This window comes from Culicoides brevitarsis, chromosome 2 (assembly GCF_036172545.1).
Source record: "Culicoides brevitarsis isolate CSIRO-B50_1 chromosome 2, AGI_CSIRO_Cbre_v1, whole genome shotgun sequence".
Taxonomy (NCBI): Eukaryota; Metazoa; Arthropoda; class Insecta; order Diptera; family Ceratopogonidae; genus Culicoides; species Culicoides brevitarsis.
Window position 1 is genome coordinate 7,656,875 of NC_087086.1, and position 22,297 is coordinate 7,679,171.

A 22,297-nucleotide genomic window follows, 5' to 3' on the forward strand; every position below is an offset into this window, starting at 1 on the left:
TTATGTTCTGATATGACGATGATATTTATTGATTAAATTAATTGTTGAGAAAAAATTGGCGAAAATTCCATTGCCCAACATTATATTAATTAGCTGCAAAAATTACTCGGTTATTAATCATCAGCGAGCCAAATGTCGGAAGTACAATCGCCTCCGGGATAGCGCATTTCATGCGGCAAAGTTGGTCCATAAGGTTCTTTTCCGAAATCAACTAAAAAGTTTTCATTGAGTTTCAACCCTCCCTTTTCCGTGTCGATGTCAATTTGAACAATGGTACCTCCAGCAGCTACCATTTCCGGATAGAATTGCTTATCCCATGGCGAAAAAAGGCTCGTTGAGACATACATTCGTTTACCATCCAAAGACAGCTGTAACATTTGAGGTCCGCCACGTAAACGACGACCTTTAACTGAAACAGGCTTAGGTTGTTCCTTCAGTTCGGAATCTTCAACCAACTTGACTCCATCAACCGTTAAAACTCCCCCAAGGAAGACTTGACCCACGAGTTTCGGTTCTCGAGGATTCGTGATGTCATATTGTCTCAAATCGCCATGCAACCAATTGTTAAAGTACAAGAATTTGTCATCCAAGGAGATGATGATGTCAGACATCATTCCGTTAATTTGATCCAATTTCCATCCAGAAATCTTCTTTGAAGGTACGTCGATTACTTTGATAGCTTCATACAAGCCAGTTTGTTCATTTTTGAAGAAATAAAACATATTGGCGGGAACACAACAACCTACGAAACCTTCATTCCGCTTTGGATTGTGCAAGAATCGAAGTTCAAGAGGAGCTTGCCCATCCAAGCCCAAATCAATGGTTTGAATGAGTTTCTGTTCTTTCCAATCATAGAAGTTCAAACGACGCCCATATTCGTTATCCAGCAAGTCATCAGGATGGAAGCCTCTTTTAAACATCTTTGGCGAACTCCATTCCGAAGCTGCCATTATGTTGAAGTACGGTTGATACCAAAAATCATAACCACAAATAGCTTTTTCACCTTTAGTCCATGTACCCTTACACTCCCAAGTTTGCGAATCAAAAAGTATGAAATCGCCTTTATTGTTGCCATTTTTGTCGCCCATCGTCGAAATCATGACATTTCCATCGGCAAGACAATGTGTGGTATGAGGCGCGGAAACATCAAAACTCTCCATGACACTGCCATCAATTACTTTGAAGACTTCCGGTGCGCGTGGATTTTTACCCGTATCGAAGATGTAGATGAAATTCGAGCCCAAACACGGAAGAACTAATTTATCACGAACGGGAACGTTTCCTTTGCAGCACTTGTCATCTAATTTGTAACAGCTGCTACAAGCATTCCATCCTAACAAAACAATCAATTAATCAGTTACTTAATTCAATTTTTGTTTTTGTTTTACCAGAATGATGCAACTCCATTCCCTTGCGATTCGTAAAAGTACGATGGATAACTTGGCAATAAGTAGGACTCTCGGGATCCACGTCAACAGTTGAGAGATAGTCGCCGTGCGGTTCGTCGGTATTTGGTTGAACTGTAACTACGTAGAGCAATTTTTCGCGAGGACCTTTCATAGCTGCCAATGGAGAAGCATATCCGGGACCACATTCTAAGTAAGTACGATAAAAAATATTAACTGTTGAATTTCAGATGAAACAAGAAGAAACATACTTCGCTGCATATTTATTTATTTTTTTTTTCTTTTGCTTTGTAGAAATCTTGAATGAACTGAATAGCTGGACTTTTGAATGACTACTAATACTGTTTTGTATGGTAAATTTATTCAGAATGTGTTTGTGATATGTGATAGCTCAACTCACACAAACATGAAGAATACTTAATCTATTAACTCGAATGTTGATATTTCCAGTAGCGGAGATAAACAAATACACTGAGTAACAAAATTACTTTGCACATATTAAAATATTTATCTGATATTTTACGAAATCTATAGTACTAAAATTTTTCAATATTTTTCAGATTTTAGATGTATATTGCGATTCTATAAAAGACGAAACAAAAAATTGGTTAAAAGAATTTTTTCCAAAAATGCAAAATACTCTTATTTAAAGAAAAAAATGTTACGATATAGCAAAAGCCTAAAAATTATATTTTTAGAAAGGAAATTTGAAAAGAACAAAATACCAAAGATCAATTATGAAAAAAAAAATTAGAAGAAATGAGCTTTTGCCTTTGAAAATAATTCTTAAGCAAAAGAATTTTCAGATTTAGAAGTCAGAATCACAAAGTCAAGATCAACAATGCGGAACCCCAGGCTATGTAAGAAACTCCATACATTACAATTGATCCTTTAAAAATTGTTTCCTTTTGTGTCTTTAGATGCCGCTGATTGTTAAAACTATAAAAAGCTATAGAACATTGACTTACGATAACTTAAATTAAAAAGGTGTTTATAACAGTGTTCTTGTGTAAAAAAAAATAGTCGAACGAATTCCAACAAGCGAAGCTCTTCATATATTTTAATAATACTGCTGAGAAGAACATATTATATAACTCAAAATGAATATTGAAACACTTTTAGGTAGAACTGACTTTTTGGTATATATATGTAATTCGAATTGCTTTTAAATAGACGCTTCTATTATTTACTTCTGTTGCCCTCATATCATCTGAGTTCTGAAAGATGTAAAAGGTCTTGAATAGAAAAGAAATAAAAAAAAATATCAATGTCTTTTAAATGTAAAAGGTATTAATTCTGTATACAGATCGAATAAATGAACCCTTTCAAAAACAAATCTAAAAAAAATAAAATAATATTCGTACTAAAAACCAATTAAATTAAAAATTTATTTTAAATCATTTGATATAGTGACAAATATTTTTCATGAAAAAACATTCAAATACAGTGAAAATTCTATCATAGGGCAATTCTGAGTTAGGGCATATTCTCTTATAGGGCACATCGATTTTCTATGGAATTTCAATCAAAATCTCAAATTTTGGGTTTATTTTAACTACTTTCAATAGAAAAAAGTTTCAAATTGTCTAAAATATGATAATTAAGGAAGAAAAACTTGAAAAAGTTAAAAAATTCATGATAGAATGATGAGTGCCCAATGATAGAATTTTCACTGTAATAAAAAAAAATAATTTGACCCAAACTCTTTGTTCGTCAGTGTAGCAAAAACCAAACAACAAAGTACTTTCATAGTATTTGTAAGCCGGTTTTATTCTAGTATTCAACACAAACAATCACACATTTGTATTTATCTTTCATTTTTTGCCACTCAACGTTTTAATCTATACGTGATAACACAATTAATTGAGTTAAAAAACTGTTCAGCAAAATTTAATTCTATTCCATAGAAAAAATAGCAATGTTTGTTTAAAAAAAAACCTTCTACCATGAAATTGCATGCACGCAACTTTCATTAAGTAAATTCAAAACCACTTTGTCGCACTAAATTGCTATAATTTGCTCCGACTTGTCATGTCTCGAACATCAATAAAATGCACGTCGTTAAAATATTTTCTCGTCGATGCACCAAGAGCAAAAGGAATCAATTAAAAAATATTGTGAATTATGAATTAATTATTAGCTTGCGAACATGACATGGATACCAACAGAAAATATTTCGTTCGTCATTCGATCCGATGTTTTTGCTGTGGTCCTTCTTCAAAAAGAAGGGAAATCAATTATCTTTTAATTAAGATGTAATAATAATTTTTTAATTATTAATAATTTTTGTGTCTTTCGTAAAAATTGTCTCTGACAAATTCTGCCAACAAAGTATTTTTGTAACAACCATTTTTAATGAGAACTGCATCTCTAATTATTATTCATCTCACATAATCGCGGTGCTCTCATTCAAAAGGAACGCAAAAGGAGATTTTATATGCCAATAACATTTTTTTTTCTTGCTTCATGCGTTTCGTTGCAAAGTTATTTACGTAAAACACAAAAGCAATTATTGCAAATTTTTGGTCAACTTTTATGCGCTTTCATGCTCAGATTTTGCAAGCAAAAAAAAAGTCAACAGACATCAGTGTCTGAAATCTTTTGTCCCGATTATTTTTTTTTTGTTCTTGCGACATTTATCATCATTGCAAAAATATGTATCGATACTTTTTTGCGCAAAAAAAAAATAAATTATATTAAAAAAAAACTTGAATGCAATCACATTTCGATTTTACTGAAAGATCTTGAGGAATGTCGTGGTTTTAGAAATTCCGCGATCCAAATGCTACTCAAAATTTTTTTCTTCCATATCTCCTTCATGTTAAATTTCAACTAATTACATTGCAGATGCTTCGTCATTTTTTTGTGTGTTTTTCCTTATTTATCGAGCATCAGAGTGTGATCTGAATTTTATTTCGCATTGTCTGTTTTTAAAAATGTCAATGTTAACGTCGCACCAAAAAAAAAGTGTCTATAGAACATGTAAAAGAACATAAGTTTCGAACACCTTTCATATGAATAACATTAAATTCGAGACTTGACGATATTTTTTTTTTTGAAGATGAAGCATAACAATATGGCTTATCGCCATCGGAATATCTAGTAGTGCCGAATTTATTAACATAATATTTTTTTTTCAAGTAAAGTGTCAAAAAATCGTTTGCATGAAATTTTAAACGTGTGATAAATTTAAAATTTTAAGACGCCATGAGCCTTAAAAATAAAAAAAAATTTTTTCAATATTTTATGCTTTTATTTTTCATGTTTATCTCATTTCTCATGTTCATTTTCCATTATTTTAATTATTTATAACATTATCGTGGTATATTGTTTTCTTTTTTTTTGTAATACCTTGTCGCTTTTTTTCTATATTCATAATAATAATAATTATCTGTTTGTATTTTTTTGATAAACAAAATCTGTTTATGAGTTTTTTTTTTGTAAATTTTTCTTTATAATAATGCCAATTTTCATTCATTTATTGATTTATTTTTATTTATTTATTATCATTATTATATTCATTTATTTTTTAAATTGTGTGTACGTACATCTATTTTTGAAAAAAGCTTTGTTTTTCTTTTCTTTATAATTTTTTAGTTTTTTTTGTGTATTTTTTTTATTGCGTTTTTCTTCATTTTTTGCTTCGATACTTTTTTACGATTCTAAATTGTTAAAATTGAATTATTTATACTATTTTTTTATTTTATACTGCACTAATTTACCTTTTTTTATTTACTTTTTTTTTAAATATAAATCATATTCTCCTTATTTTGCATTATTTAACATTATTTATTTATAATATTTATAAGAAGGAGTAAATGACGAAATTTGCTCCTTTTTTTATTCCTTTTTTTTAATTTTTATATCTATTTATTTTATTGTATTTTTATTTATAATAAATTTATTTTTTGTGTCTGTGATTTTTTTTTCTCAAAATGTGTTTTTTTTTTGTTGTGTTTGTGTGTGCACTCATTTATTTATAATTATTTATATATTTATAATTCGGCGACAATTTTTTTTAATATATGACAAAGCAATTTATCTAACGTTTTTTTTCTACATTATTATTTTATTTTTTATTTATTGTTTGAATTTTTGTGAATTAAAAAAAAAATTAATAAAAAAAAATTTTGCGGTCGGTATTTAATTTTTTTTTTTTGTAAGGACTAGCATCGCATCTCGATATAAAAAGTAGTCGAAGGACTTGATTTTTTATTACATGTATTTTTTTTTGCCTTTATTTTTTTTTAATATTTTATCTAAACATTTTCTTTATCATTGTATAAGCTTCATGTATGTATTTTTTTTATTAATTTATTTATTCTATTAATTAATTAATTAATAATAATGGTAAGGATGTGATGTTTTCGAGTGCAGGTATTTGTTTTTCTTTTATATATATTTATTTTTTTAGTAACGCTTTTTATATTTTTTTTATTCAAATTTTACAAAAAAAAAAATATTTTTAATTAAAAAAAATTATTAAATCCAATCGTTGTATATTTTTCTCACTATTTGTGATTTTATATAATTATTTTTTTTTTATTAAATTTTGCAGGAAATTAAATTTATTTATTTGAATTAAAAGGAAGACTATGAATTGAACAGTGAGTATCATTTTAAGGTACACAAGAAACATCGTCTATTTTTTTTTTGTATTTTTAATTAAAAAAAAAAATAAAAAAAAATTTGAAGATCGCCTTAAAGAAGATCCCTAAGACTATATGTGCGATAGTGTGTGAGATCTGTACAATTGTACTCAATAATCCTCAAGGGGGGAAGGCCTATCAGATTACGATGGTGGTTTATATTCAGTTTTTTTATCCTTACTATCAATTTAATAATAATTAATTATAATAAAGAAATATTTATAACTTACATTTGTAAGGATTATCAGCTACGCCTTACAATTTTTTACTAATTTTTTAAAAATAAATTAATAATTGGCAGTGTTTTTCAACCAATTTAAATAAAAAATTAAAAAAAAAATATTATTAAAAAAAATCGCCTCATTTTCAGTTTTTCCCTGTAATTTGTGCTGTCGGGTTTTCTGATGGAATACTGAATAAGGTTTACGGAATTTTGATTTTAAAAAAATAAATTTAATAAAAAAAAATATTTTTTTTTTAATTTATAGAAATTCTACCATAGACGTAAAGCTAGTAATTGCCTGAAAAACTGTCACATACTAAATAAGCTTTCCAAAAATAACAATTTTGTTTTTGTATCAAGATATATAAATTATCATTTTTTAAATTTTGATTTTTTTTATGTCAATTTTTTTTCTTTCCAGACCAATTTATGTGTTTTACATACGTCATATTTTTACATCTGGTTCATTTTTTTTATCAATATTTTCTTTACAAATTACAGTATATTAATAAGTTAGCTTGAACTATACTATATTAATCATATATGTATATATTTATAAAGAAAGTACTTTTTTAATTTGTGTTAACATGCCAATTGCCGAAGAAAAAATATATTTGATTATTTAATTTCATTCTAGTTTTTTTTTTTTTTTTTTTTTTTTTAATTAAATTAAATTTATAGTTAGTGTTATGTTTTTTTTTTATTTTATAAAGTAGAAGAATATTACTATTATACTTATCAAGCGAGATTTATTTTTTTTTAGTATGTTTATTCTTTATAAATCTGAATTTTCCATATTTATTATTTTTTTTATTCAATATAATTATTTTTAATTATTTCTTTTTTTTATTATTTCATAATAAATACAAAAAGGCAAAAATGTGGTCATCAAAAGTCTCGTTCATCAATAAACAACACAAATATTTCTTTTTTAAAGAAATATGTACATACTTTTTGTGCTGTTATTTTTATTTATTTTATTTTATTTTTTTTTTTAGTAAAATGTGTATGCAAAATATTTTCAGTTGATGTTAAATTCTTAATGTTCCAAAAATTAAAATTAAAAAAAAAAATTAAGCGTAAGATTTTTTTTTTCAAATTTAAATATTTGCTTTTAAAAAATATTTTAAATAATTTTTTAAATAATAATAATGAGAAATAAATATAATGATAAATTTTAATATTTTTTTATTATTTCACTATACATTGGACGAAAGGTAAAGTTTTTTTTTCTTGGAATGTTTTTCCTGTAAATTCTGTTGACTGCTTCAAAAATTTTCTCATTCTACATAAATATTTATCTAATTATGATTTTATGCATCGCTTTTGTTTTTTTTTTTTGTATATATATAATCTTCGCATCTGTATACTAAAGATAGTTTTATATATATTTTTTTAATCAATGCATAGAGTTTTATAATGATAATGATTTAATAAGCGATTCAAATGGCTGGACTGGTTTTTTTCTTAATTTTTCATTCTTGTTCATGTTCTAAATCTTATTTATGTTTTATTAATTGTAAGTTTTATGTTAATGAATATAAACGTTTATTTATTTATTATGTATGTGTGTGACTTTTTTTATTTACTATTCATTGTTATTATTTATATTTATGCAAAATATAGTAAAAAATTAACCAAAATATATATATATTGTTACTTTTGTCTTCCTATATTTTTTTCCTATTTTTTATTAATTAAGATTTCTATTAATTGTTAAGTATTATTATATTACAAGTATATTGACCGGTTAATGTTAATTTTTTTTTTCTTTTAATAAATTTATTTAAACAACCTGTCAATATGCGTATCTATTCAATCTTTGTACATCTAATTTTTATTAAGTTTAATATTTACACATTTTTATTTTTTTTTTAATCGAAGTTGTACAAAATTTTTATAATAATTTTAATTAATTAATTTTAAATAATTAAATTAAATTTTATTTATTATATTGAATTAAATTTAAAAAAAATACTGAGAAAAATTAAATAAAACAAAAAAATAAATAATAAGTTTAAAATATTAAATTTTATTTCCAATAATTTTATATAACATCATAGAGTTTTTTTTTTGTATATAATAATAATAATAATAATATATAATAATTATAAGCTTATGTTAGTATGTGATTTGTGCTCAATAGACGTTTTTTCTATAACTTCTTAAATATTTTTTTTTCTATTCAGATGTTTTACAATTACATTTGTGTTTTTTCTCTACCGTTGCACTATTTAATAAATTTCATAATATTTACATTTTTTTTATTATTAATATTTTATTTATTTTAATTTTATTTTTATCAATTGAATAAAAGTAGTAAGATGTATCATCACATTTAAGATTCACTTAATATTGTATTGAATTAAACTTGTGTCCTTTTTTGGTGTATGTTGTATCTGTGTGTTTTTTTTTTGTCTTTTTTTCCTAAAAAAAATTATTTAAATAATTTTAATTATTAATTTTTTTATTAGAAAATGTAAAAATATTGATGAAAAATTTTGATAACGAATTTTGTTTTTTTTACCAATTTAATTTTTAAAAAATTAAACAATTACTATCTATAAAAAAGTTTCACTTCTAAAAATTGCGCAAGAGTGTTTTTGTTTATTTAAAGTGTCTTCTTTTTACAAAATTTGCTAATAATATTTTTTTCTTTTATTTTTTTAAATACAATTATTAAATATCTATTCAACAACATATTTAATTTTTTTTTCATATAATATGTATGATAATAAAATTATTTGTAATTAATTAACAACATTAATGTTATAATAATGTAGAAAAAGAAATAACATTTAAAACGTAACGTAAATTGAACATGTATTTTTTTTATTAAGAAGTTTAATATAATTAATTTGTCTTTTTTATTTATTTATCAAAATATAACATCCTGACATTTATTAGTTTTTTTCAGCTTCCATTCATTTATTTTTATAATATAAAAAAAACCATGTCTTAAAATCATGGTAACAATTTTACTCTCAAAATATATTTTATAAGTAATATATATAAAAATCCTAATTTATTTTATTTATTTAATAATTTTATTAACTAAACAGGTATTTAATTGAATATGTTTGAAAAGGAATGTGTTATTTTTTTATCATTGCTCTAATTTTTTGTTTGTTTTTTATTTAATAGTAATAATTAATTATAATAAAAATTATATTTCGGTCGGTCGGTTTGTTTGTTGTTTGTGTTTAGCTCTTATTTAAACATTTATATTTATATATATTTTTTATATTTATAATTTTACGGTGTTTTTTAATATTTATATACGTTTTTTATACGTTATAGCGAAATTATATAAAAAAGGTCTTTATGCAGTATAGCGATCTAATCTATGGCATTTTTTTTGTCGATATAATTATTTTTTTTATTTATATATATTTTCTCTTTATTCATCGTTTCTTTTCTGAATTTATCTAATTTTTTTCTTCTCTTAAGTTTCATTTTTTTTTTGTTATTTTATTATTAATTATTATCATGTTTTGTCGTGTGCTGTGATATTAGGCAGGTTTTCAGCATATTTATATAATTTTTTTTTTATAATGAATAGTTGCGCTGATTTTCATTTTTTTTATGTACGTACAAAAATAAACGTGCAAGTATTTTTTATCTGTTTTTTTTTTAAATTTGAAACTTAATTTTTTTCAGGAATTAATTTTGGATTTTTTTTTTAATAATGAAAAAAATTAAAATAATTATTTTTAATAATTTTTCTATTTTTCACTATTTTTATATTAGAAGCAGATTATTTTTTTGTGAAAATATGTTAGTTTCAAGTTTTTTCATGTTCTTTCTTGTTCTTTTATGAATTTTTTCAATCATATATATTCAATATATATTTTTTTTCTGTTGTGATATTTTTTGTTGTCTCAATAATTTTTACTATAATTATTATTATTATCTTGTATGTTGATGATGATGTGTGTTTTTGTGAATGAAGCCGCTCTCCCACGATTACCGACTGTCGCGGGCAGAGCGTGGCCTTCCCTAACTGGATGTCGATGCGATTGGTGATACTGGCGATAATGGACTCCGTGCTGAATCACGTGGACAACCAGATAACGTTATGACGAGTTTTCGTGATCCGGCATGATCACGATGTTCGCATAGCCAAACACCCTGCCATGTTCCTAATGATAATTTGCCATCTGTTATTGGGATTGTCAATGAACTTCCAAGGAAGCATGCTTTAACATGGGCGGGCTGTTTGAGAAAAAAAATCATTAATTTCCGTTAAAATTAGTATGAAAGATAAAAAATCTTACCATATCATCGGGCCCTTCACAAGAATGTCGATAAGGTAATCCTTCTGGTACTATTTTATTTAACATCATTTCCATGTCGTCTCTGTTTTTTTTTAAAGAAAAAAGTGAAAATTATTAATTATTCAAAATATTTACGCTTTCACTTAATTTGTATAAAAAAATTAAAAAATTTGCGTAAACATGCAAATTCTTGAATGCGTACCTGACATCAGGATCCCAGCTTTCATTTAACGCCAGACTCGCTGATGTGTGTAATACTGAAAAGATAAAAAAGTAATAAAAAGATAATTAATATGTTATATTATTATTATTAATTGTATTCCGAAATCAGTAAGTATGAAAATAATTAAATTTTTTCTATTCAAATATTTATTCATAAATTCAGGCTTTTACAAAAAATTAAAATGTTTCATGTTTCAAAATTTTATAAAAAAAATTAAATAAAAAATAATTATTTTTTAATAATAATTAATTATAATTTTTATTAAAATTAAATTAAATTATATTAAATAATAATTATTTTGAATAAAAAAAAATATTTTTTTAATTGAAATTAAATTAAAAATAAAAAAGTAATAAAGTAAAAAAATTAAAGGATATAAAATATAAAATAAAAAAATCGAAAATTTAAAAAAAATTTTTTTTAATAAAAATGTATTGAATTGTATAAAATATCAGTTTTAAAATATTAAATATCAATTTAATTTTTTTATTTAAAAAGTTTAAAATTAATTAAATTTTTTCCTGAAATTTTTAATGAAAATTTAGATAAAAATTATTTTTAAGTCACAAAAATTAGATTCGTTCAAAAATTTCTATTTTAAGAAATTTTATTTGTTTTTTTTTTAATTAATTATTATATAATTATAAATAATTATATTTATTATAAATGAATTAATTTAACAATTAAAATTGAAAATTAAAAAAATATTAAAAATTAAAAAATTTAATTATAAAAAAAATAAAAATAAGATAAAAAACAAAATAAAATTAAATAAACAAAAAGTATTTAAAAAAAAATATTTCCAACGATCGATTAAAAAGCTTGATAGATAATTCTAAAAATTATTCCGAAACTTAAAAAAATAATTAAATAATTAATATTAAAATTAAAAAAAACTTTTTTTTATTAAATGATTTTTTTTTTTCAAAAATTTATAAAATGTATTTTAAAGAATATAATATAAAACATGAAACAATTTTCTTAATTGTATCAACTTTAATAATTTTTTTTCTAATTTCATTTATTTTTTTTTTTAATTAAATTTAACTTTTTTAGAGGCATAAAAAAATTAAACAAAAAAGTTTTTGAAAAAAAGTTACAAAACCACTAAAAACCGTCACTCATGTCAAACACTCAACAAAACACAAAACAATTCCAACCAGCCTCAAAAACAGTTTTAATTAATAAATATAAATTTGATCGCATGCTAATTTAATGAAACACATTATTGTTATTATTATTCATTACGTTATTAGTGCCGGTAGTGTGTGAATGCATAAAACTTGAAGATATTTGATTTTATAATAGCTTAATTATTATTTACTTAAATTGATTGTTTTTGTAATTGTTGCTCTTTGTGGCTGAGCATCGCTGCCAAATTTCACTTTTCAATCAAAATTCGAGATAAAATTTATTGTTTTGCAAACAAAACCATTTTTTTCTCTCTCTCTCGGCACACATTGTGTTTGAACAGCGACGTTGTTCCGCATTGAGAGATGTGACTTTTCGTATTTTATATTTTATTTCGTTTTTTTTTGTGTCATTTGCTCACAATAGATGTGTGTGCGATACTTGTGTGCGATGATAGGCTGATAGGCAAAAAGAGGAAATAACTAAAGGGAGTAAATACATGCTATTAATGTACGTGTGGGGCGCTATAGACGTGCGATGTCGAGAACAAATGAATAATGAATAAAAATATGTATAACATAACCATTTTGTTGTCATATCGAATGAGGAAAAATCAATTTTCATTATGCTTTGTCCATGTTTTTTTTTGTTTACTCTTTTCCTTATTTCTTTCTTTCTTTTGAATCATCTTTTTTTTATCTTTTTCGTTTTTCTCCTTTATTTTCGTCGAATTGATATTTAAGTTATTTTTGTTAAACTATTATTTATTCTTGAAGGAAATAATAACAAGTCGAAGAATGGAGAAACTTTAATTTAGATTTTTATTTATTTTAAAAGAAAAAGTGAGGAAAACTTCATAAACTTTGAGGTTTGTCGAAGAAACCTTTAACATGATAAAATAATATTTTAAAGATACATTTGTGTGAAAAATTATCTTTATTTTATTATTTTTGTAAGTTAATGGAGGCGTCTAGTATTTTAAATTATAATATGAAAAATTTTAAATAAAAATTTTATTTTAACAAAAAATTATTAAAAATTAATTAATGAATTTATAGAATTATTAATTTTTTTTATTATTTTTTAAAATTAAAATTTTTTAATAATAATTAATAATAACTTAAAAAAATTTAAAAATTAAAATATATTTGAATATTCAATTTAAAAAAAAATTAAATTAAATTAAATAAAAAAATTAAATTTAGTTAAAAATTTAATATTATTTTTTTTGTATTTTTTAAAATTAAATAAAAAAATATTTTTTAATTTTTAATTAAATTAAATTAAATTAAAATTTTTAATATTTTTATGCAACTCTTAAAAAAATAAAAAGTTCAAATATTTCCAACAATTTTTTTCAGATTTTTTAGAACCAAAAAAAAGTCCCAAAAAATAAATATTCTTAAAAATCGTAAAAAAAATTGTTGGAAAATTGTGTACACTTTATTTAAAGTATTTAATAAATAAAAAATTAAAGTTTATAAATAAAAATTAAATTAATACGAATCTACATCAATTTCAAGAATTATTCAAATAAAATATTTTCTTAATTTAAAATTTTAAAAGAAAAATAATTCATTTTATTTTATTTTAAAAGTTATTTAAAAAATATTTAAAAAAAATTATTAAGTAATTTTAAAAATTATTAAAATATTTTTAAATTAATTAATTTAATAAATTAAATAAAAACTTTTTTTTTCAAATAAATTTAATTAATAAAAAAATTCAATTTTTTTAACTTTTAATCATAAATATTTAACTTTAAAACAAAACTCTTCATTTTTTCTTATTTCGAGTCAATAAATTTGATATGAACTTTGCAATTTGACTCACATTCAAAAGACACGTGAAACGAAATGCTCTCTGTCTTTATCATAATATTAATTAAACTAAATTTGATATCGAGCAAGTAAATTGAAGCCACCGACTAGTGACTAGAAATGACATCAAAACGATGCCAATAATTTTTAATAATAAGTCCCCGTAGCCGAAATAGCTTCCACACAGCGACAACGACAACGACGACGACAACTTTTGATATAACAAACGGAAAAAAGGCATATTTATGCACACTGCCATAAGATTAAATGTACAACATTACATTGCCAATATTCAGGTGCATTTAGATATGTTAACCCAAATATTATGCCATTTTTGTGCTAGCTGCTAATGTTGTTGTTGTTGTTGTTGTTGGGTTGCATCGTAGCTCGATAAATATACGAAAGTTTGCAATATGAAGATGCTCAGACAACTTTTTTGTTGCATGTGCAATATGAATTTTTATGTTGGTATGTATTGGAACGGAAAAAGCCAACATTTTGATTGTTATTATTATTTAACCACACGTTGCATACGTGGCTTTGTTGTGCGACACTATGTACAATTTGCAAAATATGTATTAAGACACAGAATTCAATTATATTGATTATCAATCCTTTTTAATTTAATTACTAATCATATAATGTGTTTTTCTGTGTGGAGAGTTTGTGTGTTTTTTTTTCGTTGCTAATGTTTAGGACAGTTTTTTTTCTTGCTACTGATTCTAGTTTCTACTAATTTTATTTTTATTAAAAATATTTTTCGTTTATATTTATTCTAAAATTTTTGAATTATAAAAAAAATTAAACAAGAAATTAATTTTATTTTTATTAATTTTTACAAAATTAAAAATTTTAAAAGAAATAATTAAGACGAAAAGGTTTGACATTAAAAAATTATTAAAATTATTTTTAATTTGAGGAAAGATAATAATTTTTCATCTAATTTCTTGAATATTTTCTCTATTTTAAAAAAATTAACAATAATTAATTATTTTAATACTATAATTCAATTCAATACAATATTTAAAAAAAAATAAAATTTTCGTTAAAATTAATTTAAAATAAATATTTTCGGATAAACTTAACACTTTTCAATTTTAATGAAAATTATGAAAAAATAAATAAAAAAAAATATTTTTAAAAATTTATATTGTTAAAGTTTTTTTTTACATTTTTATAAATCGCACAATATTGCTAAAAAAAATAAAATAAAATAAATTAAATAATTATAATTTTTAATCAAAATATTCTTTGTAATCTAATAGATAGAATTTTATTTTTCAAAAATTTATGAAGTCTAAAATAATTTTAATTATTATTTTATCGATCTCATAGTATGAATCAGAAAATAATATTTAATTGTAGATTAAAATATAATTTCCATTATTTTCTTAAATAAAATTCCATTTATTATTTCCATTTATTTATTTAAACAGAAAATAGAAAGCAATTAAAAAAATAAATTAATTTAATTTAACGAAAAATTTTCAAAGTATTTTAAATTTTCATTGAGATTTTGAAGACAAGAATTTAAATTTTAAAATAATTTTTATCCATTTTCATTTTTTTTTAAATCGTATTTTATTTATTTATTTATTATTTTATTTTATTTTATTTTATTTTTTTTTTTGAAAAAATAATCTTTAAAGAAAATTATTTTAATTGGTAATAAAAATAATTAAAATTAAAAAAAAATCGAAAATAATAATTTATTAAATTTCTTACTCTTTGGATTATTTTTTTAATATTAAATTAACGTTTTCGACTGAATTAAAATTAAATTTAGACTAAAAAAAAAATTTAAAAAAAAATCTTAATTTAATTTGAAATTTTTAAACCTTTAAATTTTTGTTATTTTTTTAAATAAAAAAAAAAATATTAAGAAAAATATTTAAAAAAAAAAATAAAAAAAAAATTTTTAAAAAAATTTAAAAAAAATATTAAAAAAAATATATATTAAAAAAAATATATCTTTAAAAATAATTTAAAAAAAAAATTAATTTAGAAAACTTTCAGCCTTTTTACTATTTAGAAACCTTAAAAAGGACCCCCTTCTGTAATCCATGCAAAAATAAAAAAAACAATCGCGTGCCAATTTGTATCAATAAAATAACCGTGATCTTTAATTATTATTGTTAAAGTGCAATTCTCGTCGTTTTATGCAACGAATGCTCGCTTTGCAATTCATAAACAGTCTTGTAGTTAAATATCTTCGGGGCAACGAATGCACTCTCTGTTCCAAAGCTACGATCGCATGAATGAATTAACGCAGAGTGAATCGAACAGGTGCATGATTATTTTTGCTGCTTGTATGCTTAAAGACGAGAATCAAAACATCGACGTTGTTGTTGTTGTTATTGTTGGCTGTTAAAGTGCATGTATCATTATTATTATTAACGAAACGAAGAACGAAAAAAAAAACACAAAAGGAAATGCTTTTCCAATTTGTACGAAAACAAAAATTGAGTTTCCGGTTTCATTTTCTGTCGAGTTGTGTTTTTTTTTCTTCGGTGCCTTCAAAACGTTGGTTCATTTTTGTGGTCGATCGACTAGACACGATACACGATAATATTCTGTTAAGGTCTACTAATTCCTCCGTTGCTCGTTATTATTATTAAAGGCAAGTAAAGACAGTTATCGCTTTTTTTTTCGTACACACGAAACATGTTGAAAGTAGTTGTTGTTGTTGTTAATAATTGAAGAGTTGTTGTCCTATTTACACAAAACGACACAAAGGAACGTTACACGGAGGCAAATTAGGTATCTGTGTGCGCTAAATGCCATAACAGCTACAATTAGGACACGCTCGGAACATGTGGCGGTTGCATGAATGAACGAACGAGCAAGAAAACCGAAAGAAGGGAATTCACACATTAATTTTCGGGGGTATGATGGCGATTATGCGCCAAAAAGCAGCAACTACTAAAATAACTTTGTGGTTGTACGAGAAACGAGCAATTAGTTACTAGTTACATTTTTTCGAGCTATTTTTTCGGTTTGTTCGTTTCTTTTTCTGGAACAAGTAATTATTGTTTCCTCGTTAATTGTTACTTTTTATGGGTGGGAATTGAATGAAAAATTAAGAGGGCACAGGGTTAAAGTTTGACTATTTGAACTTGTTAATACTTGAATAATTTATTTGAATTGTTTTGGATTTCAATTAAATTAAAATCGAAAGAATTATTTTTATGGCGGGAAAAAATTTTTTTACATATGTTTTATGCATATTATTTGTATATAATATAACATATATAATAATTTATAAAAATCATATTTTTTATTAAATAATTATTACTATTAAATAATATTGTTTAAAAAAATTTTATAAAATGTATAATATTAAATAATAATAATTTTTTTCCCCAGACCAACAAAATTTCGAAGGTAAAAAATACAACATTTATTTGAGGTTCAAATTATTTATATTTTTTCTACTTTTTGCCAAAATTACTTTTTTAGATTTTTTTACCTTTTCAAATGTTATTTAATTTTTTTTTGAAAAATAGATAAAAATGATATAATAATTTTCATATAATAAATAATTTTAATAAATAATAATAAAAAAATAATATAGAAAAAAATTTTTTTCTATATAAAATTTAATATAAGTTTTAAACTCTTTTGTAGAATTTTAAAAAAAAAATTAATTTTTAATTGTCTATATTGTCTTATAAGATTTTAGAAAATCAAGTTCAATATTAATCTGCTATAATAGATACATTTTTATTTTTCGTATTAAAATTTTCACAAATCAATTTTTTGAGCTCTTTTAAATTCTTGAAATGACGTTTTTTTAATAAAATATTATTAAAATATATGATAATATTTTGTTATTTAATTTTTAAAAAAAATTATTTAACTTGATTTTGCTGAAGTTAAACTTAATAAATTAAAATCGTTAAGATTATGTAAAAAAAAATTAAAAAATTCAAAATTTCATGGTTTACTTTTTATTTTTGTTAAAAATGATTCAAAAATCATGATAAGTCCAATCAAGATATTTTTCAAATTTGATGCATTTTATATGATTTTTTTTCAAAAATACTTCATTCAATAAAAGTTCTGCAAAATCTTAAAAACATTAATTGGAAAATTTATGATAATCTCTTTTTTTAAATTTAAATAATTTTAATAAAGATTTTATTATTTTTTTTTTATTTTTAATTATAAAAAAGTAAACTTAATGATTTAAATTAGAAATAATAAATAAGATAAATTAAAAATAATAAATATTAAATAAAAAATAAAGAATTTTTGAAAAAATTAATATTTTTTACTAAAATTTGAAAAAGCAAAATAGTTTAAAAATTTAACTGATTTAAAATTTTGATTTTTGAATAAATTATTTAAAAAATTATGATAATAATAATGAATTATTTAAAAATATTTTACAAAGTTAAAAAAAAATAAAATTTTCACAAAAAAAAAAATAATTTTAAATTTAATTAAAATGAAAGTTTTATTTATTATTATTTTTCTTTTTCATTTATCATTAATTTATACTTTTTTTTTACTTTTTTATTTTTTTCAATATAATTTTAAAAAATTTCTCCTCATAAGATTTAAATTTAAAAAAATCTATTTTAATCGAAATTCATTTTTTTCTATAAAATTTATTTAAAATTACTTCAAATATACTTTCATTTGTCATAAATAAAATATATTTATATATTTTTTTTTGTCAAATATATTTTTAAAAAATAATAAAAAATTTAAATTTTCAACCAAATAAAGTTAATTGAAAAATTTCTAACAAATCTTTAAACGATAAAAAAAATATTAAAAAAAAACAATTTGCAAAAAAATGGTAACTAAAAAATAGCTTCAACAGAACAAAAAATACTGCATCGCTTTTCACGCCTCTACCCCTTGAGAAATTCATTGCGGCATTGCAAGTAATGCAACAGCACATTTTTTCTTTCATTTTTTTTTTATTTGCCGTGCATACGAAACATTTTCTTTCATTTCTTTTACTCTAAATATTCTCTTCTATCGCTGAATTTCAACAAATTCGCGCATCACGAAACTCGGGAGGTCAAAATGTTATCAATTTCTGATAATTGTTGATTTTTTGAGTTGTTATTGAAAAAAAAAGAGGAAAAAAGTGGCAATGTGTGTATAATTTACATGGGCGATCAAATTGACATTGAACTACATATAGAATTACTACGCGCGGAGTTGTAGTCCTCGTTCGTCCTATTTACGAATGAAAAAAAAAGTCGTACACCGCCCGATAGTGTATGTGTGGAAATTTATGTTAATTTTCTGTTATACTCGTCGTGTGTGTGTGCGAGTAGTTGTGTAGTGTGTTATACAAATACACACATATGGGCGCTGCGTACAAAACACTTACTTTGAACATGACATAATCCGACAGAAAATTGTCCTAGTTCAGGCATTTGCCTCAAAATTTCCTCAGTTACTAAATGTACACCTCGATGTTGTGGCCGCAAATTGATTTTTCGCTGAAACCACGCCGAACCAATTTGTATTCCACGATGATTAGATGAGGCCATGTTGATTTCATATGAGCTGGACTGGAGTGTGGTAGAGGAAAAAAAGGTTTTCCAAAAATTTCCGTTGTCTCGTCTCTCTCTCTCTCTGTGCCTCGCCTGTTGTGTTGTTATTTGGTCACTATTTTTTTTTTCACTTAAAATATTTTTTTTCGTTACACAAGACTCTGTCTCCTCTTACACGTCGAGGGACCGAGAGAGGCACACCGAAACTAAGAATTAAATTTATGTGTGAAAAAAAATTATTTTTTATTTTTTTTTTTATTTTTTTGGGGGGAAATTGATCCCTCCGATACTATTTCCTTTTAATTAATCGGTCGGGTTTCGATGTTTTTTTTTATTTTATTTTTTTTCACAATTTTTCAATTTGTTTTTATTTTTTTTTTAGTTTTTTTGATTATTTTTTGATTTTTTTCATATATTGTCACACATTTAATTAATTAATTATTTTTTTTTATTTATTTTTTTTTATTTAATTAATGCAACTACACCATTTTTCTACATTTGCAATGTGAATTTCAGGTTTCAAAAATATTTTCATGTGCGAGTCAATCCTTCGTTTTTTCTATAGATTTTTTGATTTGCGAAAAACACTTTTTTCCTGCACATTTTTCATAATTTGCGGGGCTTTTTTGCTGTTTCTCGTTCGAATTTCACGAAAATTCACTGTCATTGATTTGTGCTGCCATTAAGTACTTGAAATGGGTCTTAATTTTTGTATGTCGCGTGTGTGTGTGTGTGTTTGTGTATGTATGTTGTTTCAGGGAAAAAAAAATTTGTCGACTCAATTTTCTTCATAATCCCATTGTTATATCACATTTTTCACGTACATTTGCCACATTTCGGGCATTCACAGTGTTCGGGCACGGGTTTTTGGTGTGTCTTGGAGGCGGTCGAGGCTTTTTTTTCGTCTTTTGCTCGCGTCTTCATTTGCCTTTTGCACTATATTCACTGTGAGGCGAGTGTGTATGGAGAAAAAAAAATTTTTCACTCTGCCATCGAATTTTTCCTCTTCTCGATTTTCTTTTTTTTCTTCGTCTTTTTTTCTCTTCGTTAGTTTTTTGTCTTTACTCTCGTTTTTGCCCGCACGAAAATCGCACTGCACTCCGCCAATTAACCGATGACACAATACACATTTCCGTGGCCTCGCGTTATGCCATTCTTTTCATCAGGACTCAATCATTTTTCCTCAATTTTTCCAGTAGTTCTTACACGAGTACACAGTTTTTTTGTTCGACTAAAGGAGTTGTAAAGCTGTCATTCGGGGCCCAATGCGCAGCATGACAGTTGCAGAGACGAATGAAAATGATAAATTGTAAATTGCCTTTTTGCTAATTCGTTAAGATAAAAATGAGTCGGCTCGAATTGATAAATGAGCACCAGATGGCGCTGCCGTCCTTATCAATTGCATTCGTCTCGAAATTAGTTCCAATTTTTGCCGCACATCCGTTTTGGTGGCTCCAACCAGGATATTGACAACGTGCCTGTAGCGCCATCTGGCGACTTATCACTTTCATTCGTCTCATTGGAAAAAATCGGTGCCGGAAATGAAAAAATCGGTGCCGGAAATGAAAAAATCGGTGCCGGAAATGAAAAAATCGGTGCCGGAAATGGAAAAATCGGCAAGATCAGACGCCCTCTGACGTAGCGCAACAGAGCAGTCTACAGAGAGCTCGGGATCATCTTATTTGTGTTGTTTCTCCGTTTTGGACTCGTTTTTTCAGCTAAAAATCGTGAAAAATCACTTAAAAATCGACTTTCATCAACATTTCATCACGTGGATAAATATATTTTTTTAGATTTTCCATGAGAAGACCTGAAAAATAGGAAAATTTAAAAGAAAACACCAACAAACCCGAATTCCAAGAAAAATCAGTGAAAAGTTCACAATTCGTCTTAAATTGCAATAATAAATGAGAGATAACACGGCATTTATCGCAGAATTTTTTTAACAACTGCGTAAAAATTATTTAAATTAATTTTTAATTAAACTTATGAATTTTCATTGAAAATTCAGCAAAAATAATATTTTGAATGTCCTTTTTTAAATTTAAACCGCCTTGAATGATAAGGAAGTGAAATTGTTATACACAAAAATGTCCTTAATGTACTCTGGCGGACAGTAGAGAAATTATTTTAAGGATGCCATTTCATATTTAAAAAAATAAAGAATTTAAAAAATTATTAATTAATTAATTTTAAATTTATTAATTACAAAAAAAAAATAGAATAAATATTAAAGATGAAAAAAAATATTTTTTAATCAATAATTCATTTTAATTATTATTTTAATTCAAAAAAATTATTTAATTAAAAATTTAAAAAATTCTCTTTTTGTTAAAAACTAATTTACGATTTTAATTTTACAAAAAAAAAAAAATTAAAATAATTTTATTAGTTTTATAATTTTATAATAAAATCATATTTATAAATATTAATTTTATTTTAAAATATAAATATAGCGGATTTTCCGTTAAAAAATTAATTTGTATTTAAATAAAAAAATATATAGTAAAATTAATTTCTTTAATAAATCAGCTAACGATAAAAATTGTTGACTAAAAAATTATTTTTATTAAAAAATTAAATATATTTTACAATATAATATTTATTTAAATATATTAAAAATAATTCTTAAAAACAAAATAAATTGGTAAAAAAAATTTATTTATTTTGAAATTTTAATATTTTTCATAAAGCATATTTTTTTAGCAAAATTGATTTAAATTTTAATTTAATAATTAAAAAATAAATCTTTTTTATTTTACTTTTTTTATTTAAATTTTTTAAACTAACTAAGTAGTCTAGTTAGACTAACTAAACTAGACTAAATTTTTTTATTAATTAAATAAAAATTAAATAATTTTAGACTAACTAAACTAGACTAAATTTTTTTATTAATTAAATAAAAATTAAATAATTTAAAAAAAAAAAATAAATTTTTGTAAAAATAATTATTTAAATATAAAAAAATCAATTTTTATATTTTAAATAATTATTTTTACAAAAATTTAATTTTTTTTAATTATTTAATTTTTATTTAATTATTAAATTT

The 22,297-nt window shown here is 23.3% G+C and overlaps 2 protein-coding genes across 2 annotated transcripts; both read right to left on the bottom strand.

The window, feature by feature from the left end:
- Positions 1–1,753, bottom strand: LOC134831664 (methanethiol oxidase). The gene is made up of 3 exons (XM_063845457.1): positions 1,658–1,753; positions 1,389–1,595; positions 1–1,333 (listed from the first exon to the last, which is right to left on the bottom strand). The coding sequence occupies exons 1-3, from the start codon at positions 1,665–1,667 to the stop codon at positions 114–116; spliced, it is 1,437 nt and encodes a 478-aa protein (XP_063701527.1). The 5' UTR covers positions 1,668–1,753; the 3' UTR covers positions 1–113.
- An 8,320-nt stretch (positions 1,754–10,073) lies between these two features.
- On the bottom strand, positions 10,074–20,465 carry LOC134829338 (UPF0047 protein YjbQ). The gene is made up of 4 exons (XM_063842378.1): positions 19,083–20,465; positions 10,758–10,812; positions 10,556–10,637; positions 10,074–10,493 (listed from the first exon to the last, which is right to left on the bottom strand). Exons 1-4 carry the CDS (start codon positions 19,243–19,245, stop codon positions 10,278–10,280), a joined length of 516 nt encoding a protein of 171 aa, XP_063698448.1. The 5' UTR covers positions 19,246–20,465; the 3' UTR covers positions 10,074–10,277.
- Positions 20,466–22,297: the final 1,832 nt, after the last annotated feature.